The sequence below is a fragment of the Bacillus rossius genome, chromosome 3 (genome assembly GCF_032445375.1).
Source record: "Bacillus rossius redtenbacheri isolate Brsri chromosome 3, Brsri_v3, whole genome shotgun sequence".
Taxonomy (NCBI): domain Eukaryota; kingdom Metazoa; phylum Arthropoda; class Insecta; order Phasmatodea; family Bacillidae; genus Bacillus; species Bacillus rossius.
The window spans coordinates 26,303,931-26,314,856 of NC_086332.1; the positions used below are offsets into that span (position 1 = coordinate 26,303,931).

A 10,926-nucleotide genomic window follows, 5' to 3' on the forward strand; every position below is an offset into this window, starting at 1 on the left:
GACTTGTTTTTCAGCCGATTTTGCTCAAATTTTTCATGGTTTCTCAAAAAACGGTCCTATAAACGGAATGGACGCATCAGAGGGGCGTCGCATCGGCGGGATTCTACTGTAATGGTACTTTTCGGGCATATATTCGCAGTGTAATATAGAAATGTTGTGGTTTTCGTGAATGTACTTACTTTTCGCGATTTCATGCGAAATTCGCGCGAATTTTCGCAAAATTCGCGATCGCGAAAAATTCCAGGCCCTAGTAATAACCACTTAGAAGGCTTTTGTGATTTTTAACATGTAATATTTACATTTGATAACTCTTTCCTGCTAAATTTATTTCACTCTTAACAAGAATGTCTTATTTATGCTTCAGCACATGTTTTAATTGCCAATAAATAAGCTACTCTTGTCCGATTGTGTGATAACACAAACACAGTGCAGGTTTATTTTATTAATTTATTTAGTTATTCTGCTGAGCCTTTGATTAGGCTACAGTACAAGGAATTTGTAAATAAATCAGTGTAATATTTACAGTTTATATATCCAAATGCATTGTAACTGTTCTGTCGTGGAGCCTACTACGTTTATCTGTGCTGTCTGTTGTACTGCTGTAGCTGTTTGCTAGTCCGTAATTTCTTGTGTTGTCCTTTTTCTTACTTGTTAAGTCACATTTTTTTTCCCTCCTATGGAATTCCATGTGTGTGTTCATATTTTATTCTTGATATATGCAATCTTGGCTTATTTACAGTGTTTTATATAGTTAAACACAATTTATTTATACCAGTTCCCACTGCTCCCAACTCCTTCTCTGGTTACTGTCAGATATTACAGCAGAAAACTGTTACATATTTCTGTTAAATATTTCTGTTGACTTATCAAACAAGGTAGACAAATGAATGAATAATAAAAAAAGGAAGTTTTAACACCTTGTTAACATCAGATCATTAGAGTTAGTTTCACTACAAAATTATCAAAACATCTAGACAGTTATAAAAAAATTTAAATATCATATTAGCAGCCACAGGAATTAAGTACAATAAGTCAAAGGACAATTCACAACAAATATTCTTATAATAGTGCGTGTTGCCAGTGCTGTTCGAAAGGGAAGGCAGGGCAAAGTCCCCAGTGCCCGGCCCCCAGCTGTATTGAAATTTATTTTTAATGATTGGTTTTACCCTGAGAGGAAGAAAATTACAAGTAAGCAAGGCACACACATATTTACAATTACACCCATAATAATTCCAGTACTTTTTTTTTAATTGTGGGGTTATTTACCCCCGGGCACTAGGTATGTCTCGATGGCCCTCTGCGTTTGTAAAATTAACTTCAATCAACATCAAATACAGCACAAAATTCTATGTAAAATTACATCAAAACTGCACCTGTATCACAAATAACGTGAAAACTTGGTACATGTGTAAAAATGATAGGACAATAAGTTATAAGACACAACTGTACAACAACAGTAAACTTAGTTGGGTATGAAAGCGACGAGATCGTTCAGCCGGGAGTGAAGAACGGCAGCAGTTGCAGCTTCGAGAGCTGGTCCAGGCTCTCCTGAGCCCAGTCCTTGACAGCGAAGTTGCGGGGGCTGGGGTGGGGCAAACACGCAACCTGCACAGAGCACGCCCACGCTTCGAAACAGCCATGCCTTCCAGTGCTCCGAGCAGTCGACAGCTACAGTACTCTCATTGCTGTCATCCCTCATTATTGCCTGTGCTCAAAACTGATGGCACGGTCCGGTTCAAGACTCGTATTGCGCTGACAAAAAAGTAAACAGCAGTTCATGCTTATTGCAATGTTCTCTTCACTAATTTAACACTCGTATAGTGAATGACCACAGGGGCAAGACAAACTTTGTACTATTTTGAACTATAGATTCTAAATTGGAATGCGAGAGAGAAAAAAAAAGGAACAGATACAGCCCCGAGAATGCGACTAAGCCAGGAGTGATTTGGGGTAAGGTTGGCCAGTTCCTTTCCTTTCACCCCTCCAACACTGCCTGTTAAGGGTAAAGTGGATCTCAAACTTTTTAAAGTCGGGGCACATTTAAAATCCTATGAATAAATGTAGGTGCAAAATATATAAATTTCTGAGAAATATTTTATAGTAATTAATTCAAATATTACAAAAAAAAATAATTTGATAAAAAAATAAAATTAAACATACAGTAAGTCCTCTATTTACGTCGTACCGATTTACGTCGTTTCGGATTAACGTCGCTAATGTTTGAGTACTCATGTTTCAATTTAAGTTGTCGCTGATTCACAATAAAGTCGTTTACAATGACCGTAAATCTTTATTTTAACCAAAACACCGTATATAATTTGTTTATAATTCTTTGTTTCCTTCGGTAGTTAATTTATGCTATGTAGCGTAAGCTACACGTTCACCGCCTTATCTTATCATACATCATGAGGGATGCTTCCTGCTCTCCGCGCGGTGATGCAATACTACCAGCCCGCCCGCTCGGCCACCCACGTATCTCGCACGTAAAGTGTTATCTACTTCCCGCAATGACACAGCATTTTCTCCTACCCCTTTTCGTCCAACTCCTTGGCACTTCAGTAGAGGTGTAAAAGTAACTAAAAAAAGTGTACCCGTATGTATTCGTTACTATAACAATTAGTACTCGTTACTTTCGTATCGTTACTCGTTACTTCTGATACCGCATAACATGCTATGTTATGTAACAGCAACGAATTGAGTCGTATTTCGTACGCGTACAGTATGACGTCGCGTAAATAATAATAAATTGAATATAAACAATTAAAAGTATTTGATAATTAACAGCTTTTGTTAACCAAGAAACAATAAAATCTCATTAGAGCAGCTTTATTATAATATCTCTTTTCAGATAAGAACAAAAAACGTGAAAATACGCGATAATAAAAAACAAAAACATACATATTTATAATTTGTAAAAAATACTTTCCCCGTTGTTTCTGTTCCAATCTCAAACTTTGTCTACACACACAATACCTTTAATAAACAGTAAAAAACTTGGATTACGAATTTCCAAATTATACTTTTCTTAATAAACAAACATCGTTCTTTGTAACGAATAAGCGCGCGCATGCGTAAAACATACGAAAAATGCGAGTAACGAAATGCATTTGTGTGTAATGTTTCGTTACTCGTTACTAGATGCCGCACCCGTTACTCAGTACCGAATACATACGGTTTGCTACAGCTCTACACTTCAGTCGCTATATCATTGAGTTGGCCGGAGTTTTAAACGTGCCGTTGTTAACTTTATCATGATTAAATGCGTTTGTAGTAGGCCTACAGTATCAGCTCACTGCAATTTATGATTTTTTCTTCATAAGATGTCTTCCAAACGACTATATATCTGTTTTTATATTTCAATCAATAAAGGTAATAAAGCAACTGGTTAAATAACCATTCTATAAAGCTGAGAAGTACTAGTTGGACTTGTTTCCCACGCTGTGGGTTGTAATTTGCTGATAAAATTGCCAGTTGTCACGTCTGTATGCCAGCGCTTCCGGCCGACCTTGGGCCGTGGTCGGCCGGTGGCATGAAAAATGGCTCATTTTGCGTTGTTTCTATTTACGTCGCGGTTTTCAGGAATGTAACCCCGACGTAAAACGAGGACTTACTGTACATTAATTTTATTCAGGCTTTGTTACAAACAGTAAAGAGAAACTACAGCGCCATACTAAACTAAATCACTGTTCAAGCGAAACCTGTATAGTCGTTCAAATAACACATAATAATAATGATGTTTTGGCAATAAGAGCCTAATGAAATGGTAATCTATATAAATTTAATATTGAAACGGTATAATAGAGTAACTATATTTCTCTGGAATACCACAGGGCACAGCCGGAATTCTTTTAGGACGCCCTTGAGCACACTTTGAAAACCACTGCAATGGTATGTCATTTCGACCAGAGTTACAGCGAGGCAGTACCTGCACATGGCCCAGGGTCCCCTGGCGCACGGCGTCGCTGGCTCTCTTCTCCGCGAACCTGCCCAGGGCCACCACGGTGCGCACGCCCAGCAGCTGCAGCACTGCGCACAGGGCCTGGTCGCAAGCGTCCGTCACCTGCTTCCGCTTGCCGGCCTGCGACCAGTCAGAGTGTGTTTGTGTCAGGGAGGCGGAACCACCAGAGAGATGCTCGCCGACGCTTGTAGGGCGCCATCGCCTCTAAGCACAAGGCTCTGAACTGGCGGTCGTGCATTGTGACTGCTAACTATAACATTATATGGCCGGTATTTCAATGCCAAAAAAATTATTCTGAAAAACACACGCGCTCTTCTAAAAAATACAGTTTAAAAGCAATATACAGAAACTGAACTATTCATACACTTTCAACATATTCTTAAAAACTTTTTGTAAACAGACACCACTCTGTAATCTTGAGCAGTTTTTAAATTACTTTTTTTTTTTTTTTTTAAAAGCTATGCATGTATGTCCAAATAGACGGGGCCCTTAACAGTAACCACTTAAGTTTCCATACCCGATACTGGTTTTACACTTGTTAAATTCTTAACTTATTTCAGTTTACCCTTGCAAAATTCCTAGTGAAGGATTGTAATTGTGGACATCACTGAAGGCAACAGCTAAGCTGAGGTGGTTGTTATAAGCATGTTGGAGATTATTTGGCCTTGATAAATACTTTATTATTGGCTGCAGTAAAGAAATAACTGAATAGTGTGGTAGAGACCTGATGGCTCATTGGCAACAACAATATTTTCCCTTTTGCTTTAGAATCTGTTTGTTATGTTAACAGGTTGCAATTTATTTATTTTTATCATCTTGCAGTCAAATCTTCACATTAAATTTTTGTCTGGCCATGTAATGCAATGTAAGCCTCACCTTGAACTCCACTGGGGTGATGTTCTTGCCAGAAGCGGATAGGAACGCCAGAGGGCAGTAGTTGTAGATGAAGCAGTGTCGGAAGAAGTTGTGGGGCGACCCACACAGTCGCTGGAAGAGGCTCCAGAACTTGCGGCCGCTCACCTCGCTGCGTTGGCAGTCGAAGCCCAGGACGGGCCGACTGGGGTGGACCCTGTCCGGCTGCCCCACCTCACCCGACAGACCTAACCAATCCCGTACGAGGGACACCTCCCCAAACGGCACCTGCACAAAGACACGGCATACAGTGATGCCGCCCACACGAGGGCAACCAGGCTACCTTTTGTCTTACACCACTGGCACACACTAACATCATACTCGCTGGGGATAGCTGATTCAATGCATTTAGTAGTCATTAATATACATAACTGTTAATACTTGTAACTGCAATGTTGTCTTTGATTTAGGTATCTGCATACATCCATGCCACCAATCTTCAGGAAGCTGTTCTGAATACCATCAGGCCCAGCTGCCTTCCTCCAAAAAACACTTTAACCTCTTTATCACATTTTCCATGTATATTAAGCTAAGTACGTACTTTTCTTGAAAAGGTACACAAAATTTTGATTAGTTAAGAAATATTATTTTTTTTTTATATCACTAGCTTAATGCAATCCATACTTGTCAATTTTAAGGTTCCTCACTTATTTGCCATTTGGCCCTACATTTCTAATAGTTTAGCTAACATTTGGCAGGTTTTCAGACAGTTTTCTTTCTGAAGAAAAACTTTTGTTTTAATGTGTAACAGTTTATAAAAATACAAATCCATACTAACACACATACATTGTTATCTGGACTATTAATTATTTAAAAAAAAAAGTGTGCATATATATACTTATGTATAATTGATTGAAGTTATACTTCTTATTAATATAATAACAAAAACTATTTTGGAATTAATGATTACAGAGAATTATGAAAATTTGGTTACATAACTTTTGTAACAGAAAATATATTTTACAGTACAATGGATATAGTTAACTGTAGGTATGGATACATACAGGTATAAGCCAAAGTAACCTGTATTGCCTGGGCTTTGTGCACTATAAAGTTACTTCTTTTTTTTTTTTTTGAGTAATTTTAATATAAATGTGTAAAGTTTTATTTAAGAAATTTAAACTACTGGACGATGGAGTTGTTTTATTGAAATCAGATGTAGACAGTAATTTCTGTATTATTATCATGTCAAGTGTGCAAAATTTCATCAAGAAATACTAAAATTATTATTTAATTGGGTGGGAATGAAAGTTGATGCGGTTTTTAAAAATCTTATGTAGAAAGTGATCTGCCTTATTTTTTAAATTTATTTTCAAAATTATATTAATTATGAAGTACCAAAATTCTTTTCTTGCGGACTGCAAATGCAATATTTCCTGAATTTCATGTGGACAGTAAAATTCCTGTTTTTTTTTTTTTTTAATCAGTTTTCGACAGTAATTTTGGATAAGTGTGCAAAACGTCATTAAGAAGTATCAAAATTCCTCAAGGGGTGGAAAAGGAGGATGGGGTTATGTAGACGAAGATCTTCCTCTCTTTTCTAAATGATATAGCTGGTAACATTCCTCTTATTTTAAACTTCAAATGAGCAAAATTTCACCAAGTACAGTAGAGTCCCGCTAATCCGAAAATCCGCCTAATCCGAACAGGGCTAGGACAAAAAAATTTAATTTTTATAACATTTAAGAACTAGGAAAAGTAAAGAAAAACAAGTTTTTCCAAGTAATGTTGTACGTTTATTAATATGTACATAAGAAATTTATAATTTTCTATTTCACTGTCTAACTGAAAAGAGAAAAAAATAGGATTACGTATATAGTACTTAAATACATATGTAGGTACATATTGAAAAATTTTGAATTTTTTTACATGCTATATGTATGTTCTGTACAGGATTGACACATAACAAAACGTAAAACAGCAAACCATTATCTAAGAGCAAACTCAGTAATCTTCCTTTGACGCAATGCACTAAATCGGCTTGAAGATGCATGTTTCGCAAACGCCGCATAAACATAACATATGTTGGGGTTGCATCGGCATGTTGCTCGACGTAAAGCCAGATCAAGGGCACTGGCTGCGGCAGTGTGAGAAACAACATCAGTCGGCGCGTTCCCTTCCTCCAAACTGTCGTCTGCATCGAGATCAGTTGACGTTCCCTGCACAGCTGTGTATTCCTCGTGGCCACAGTCGTCAACGGCCATCCACTTTTCAACGCACTCTTCTACATTTTCACAACCTGGTACAATTTCTTTCACTAGTTAAATAAGTTCAAACTTTTCTTTTGCTGGGGGGAAGACCGTTTGGACAAACTCTAAATCAGGCGAGAGATTTTTCCATGATTTCTGTAAATATTCTTTTTGTGTTTTCTCCCAAGCTTCTGCTACTCAGTAAATGACATCTTTGATGGTGATTTTCTTGAGTTTATGCATGATTGTCAGTTCATTCTCTTCAAGCAGGCTACGAAAAAGTATTTTTCTGTAATTCTGTTTCAAGCCTGCAAAACTCCTTGGTCCATTGGCTGAAAAATTGAAGTGATGTTTGGTGGGAGAAAAATGGCTTTGGTATCACTGCAAACAAGTTGCATTTCTTCAGGATGTGAAGGAGCATTGTCTATGAGTAACAAAGCACTAGGAGAATATCCATTTTCTTTGTTAAAAGCCTTTACTTTTGGCACAAATTGTTTTTCAAACCAGCCTTGGAACAAGACACGATCCATCCAAGCTTTATTTTGGTTTCTGTAAAATACAGGGAGAGTGTTCATGTTCATGTTTTTAAAACAGCGTGGTTTTGCCGATTTGCCGATAACCATCAGTGGATGCTTATTTGTGGCAGAAGCGTTGCAGCAGGCTAACATAGTTAGGCGTTGTCTATCCATTTTAAACCCTGGTTCAGATTGTTTCTATTGTGATGCAAGACTTTTGGTAGGCAATGCTTTAAAGTTAAGTCCCGTCTCATCTGCGTTATAAACATGCTGTGGCGAGTAGGAAGAAATTATATCTTTGAAATCGTCAAGGTATTCAATAGCTGCTTCGTTGTTCGCTGACAGTTTCTCCCCAGTTATTGTAAGCTGCCTGATTCCATGTCGTTTCTTCCATCAGTCTAAGAAACCGCAACTAGCCGTAAATGATGCGTTGCCATCCATGAGCTTGTTCAATTGAAGCGCTTTTTCTTGAATCAGAGGGCCAGTGATAAGAATTCCTTTTTTTCTTTCTTGGGTAAACCATAAAAAAGTGCTTCGTCCAATTTTTCGTAGGAATACACTGTCGTTTTGCTACGTTTTTCAATATTTTTTTCACTTGTGGTAGTACAAAACTGCTCAATTTTACCTCTGTACTTTTTCCAATCAGAAATGGTTGCTTTGCTGACACCTAATTCTTTTGATAACAGAGTGGCACTTTCACCTTTTCAAGTCTTTTCAGCACTTCCAGTTCTTCTTTTAATGTACACGAGTTATGTTTACGCTTGCTTGTCATGATGACCAACAGCAGGGACAAGCACAGAATGTAAAAAAAACCACACTACACACAGCAATAGCATGTGACGCACTGACTGTCTGACTAATCATAGTTGGGAACGGAACAGGAGAGGAATGCGTAAGCTTATGCGGGAAGGAGGATGGGCTTTGTTTACTCTGGTTGAAGGTCACTGCCCTCCCGCTAATACACACTCACGAACCGCCCTTCATTTTGACCTAATGTTGTCACGTAATGTAGGCTGTTAGATTTGTTAAACTCGGAATATTTGAAATTGCAGTTTAGGCTATGTGAGTAATTAAAAATATTATATGATACTAAATATGTACGCTAAATAATAAAGGTGTATTTTTCGTCTGACCTTTCATACATATTTGACATATCAGACACTAAATACGCCTCAAAAAGACACTATATGGCATTATATAACAAAATTCCGCCTAATCCGAATTTTCGCTAATCTGAACAGGTTTCGGTCCCAATTAGTTCGGATTAGCGGGATTCTACTGTAGTACCAAAATTCCACTTCAAGGAGAGGGAAAGGAAAAATGGGAATCGGGATAGTTTTTAGAAATATTATGTAGACTGTGGTATTCCTCTTGTTTTGATGACAAAAGTGTACAAAATAAAATTTCTTAACTCTGACAAAAACTGTAAACTACACAATTTTTTCTGATTTCAAACCCATATTCCACTACCAAGTTTCATAAAATTCTGCTGGAACAAAAAAGATAATTATTACCATAACTGCAGCAAGTATCTTTGTTACGCCACTTGATGTCTGTTGCTACGCGACAGAGAACTGTCTGAAATCCTGCCGAATGTTAGCTAAATTATTAGAAATTATTAGTAAAATGAGAAAAAATTACGACCCATATAATCGACAAGTATGGTTTGCACTGGCTAGTGATACAAAACACAATCAATAATATTTCTTAACTATTCAAAATACTGTGTATTTAAGAAACGTACGTACTTAGCACATGCATTTTAGAGTTCCATCATTATTGAGACAAGCTGTTTGCAAGTACATAGAGATTCACGAATGGTGGCGCCCACGTTAATGTGCAGGCGAACTGTAAAATAGTTGATTACATGTTAAGTTTTTGAAAAAAGCAGAATATGGCTCCACAGAATTAGATATGAAACAATTGATTTAATAAATCCATTAAACCAACCACTGTCACATTACCATAGTTTTTGTACATAGCTTACCTAACCAAACCAATTGTCAAAATGGTAAACTACGTAAAGTATCACAACACCCTCTTAGGAAAAGATTCAAAAACATGTGAGGAATTTAAAAATAGAATTGGGACTTTTTTTTTTTTGCAGAAGTGGCTCTCCTTCATAATTACCAGGTCAGCTATATTAATGAAATGTGTAAAATACATACTGATAAAAGTAACAATTATAATTAATGTAGCTGACATAACTTAATTGACCATACATTTTGCAGTATTTTAACTGTAGCTAACCTAACCGACCATTCACAATAATTTACAGTATTTTTAAAGCTGCAAACGTAACCACCTACTGAAATGGTTAACAACCAGTAAACTAAATTAATTTTGCAATAATGTTTTATACAATTATTTGGAAGAAAATAAGGAAATGAAAAAATGTATTTCTGGATTTAATTTGCTTTCTTCTGGACACTCCTCACCTAGTTAGTAACTAAACTATGGTTAGATAGAATAAAGGATCAAGTTAAACACTGAAGTAAAATTTCATAGACTAGTGTGTGTAATTGCGGTTTTTATTAAAATGTTAGCAAATATGCTGTTTCTTACCGGGAACAAGAGGCATTATTATCAAACTAAAACAAACAAAAGCTTAGATCTCAATTACCCCTAGGCAACATACCCCTGTCTGAGACATGCCCCAAGGTCCAGGATTCAGTCCTAAAAACAGAATTCGTTTACCAGAACTACAGAACTTGTGAACGAATTGAGAATGTACATCGAATGCGTACACGACAGGGTCATAAATAAAACTGATGTTTTCCTCATATTGCAAACTTTTTAACTCTACACATAATCGTAGCTCTATTGAAAGCAGTTCATCTGCAATTGCCACATCATTCATTAATATTGCAGTTATTCAACAATTATACAGTATTATTAAAAATTTAAAAGTTAACATATGACAGAAGAACTACTTAGAGGTTAGAGCACCAACATGATGATATCTTTGTTAAATTATAATTTAATACGTTCCACGATACTAGCGATTCGGGATTACTTTTCAAACTAAGACCGTAAGGCAGCACTATGATAATACAAACATTTTTTTTTCGAGTTCCATTAAAAGATAAAAAGACATAAAATAAAATGAAATATGAATAATAATTAAGCCCTACATCGAGAATTAAATGCACAATTACTATAGTAAAAAAAATTAATACATGCAATCAATACAATTAATTAGAAATCTAGTATTTTTATAATAAAAATATTTTTATATAATATTTAAGTTAGTCATTAGAGCATACGAGTAAACTTTGGATGAACGACCATACAATAGTGGATCGACGGACACATATTTGAAATGCAATGCCGCTGCCTTACTGACATTTGA

At 36.5% G+C, this 10,926-nt stretch overlaps 1 protein-coding gene across 1 annotated transcript; it reads right to left on the minus strand.

Annotated features, from left to right (window-relative positions):
* Positions 1–904: 904 nt before the first annotated feature.
* LOC134530410 (single-strand selective monofunctional uracil DNA glycosylase) lies at positions 905–10,583 on the minus strand. Its single transcript, XM_063365209.1, has 4 exons — positions 10,213–10,583; positions 4,835–5,098; positions 3,926–4,078; positions 905–1,605 (listed from the first exon to the last, which is right to left on the minus strand). The coding sequence occupies exons 1-4, from the start codon at positions 10,432–10,434 to the stop codon at positions 1,492–1,494; spliced, it is 753 nt and encodes a 250-aa protein (XP_063221279.1). The 5' UTR covers positions 10,435–10,583; the 3' UTR covers positions 905–1,491.
* Positions 10,584–10,926: the final 343 nt, after the last annotated feature.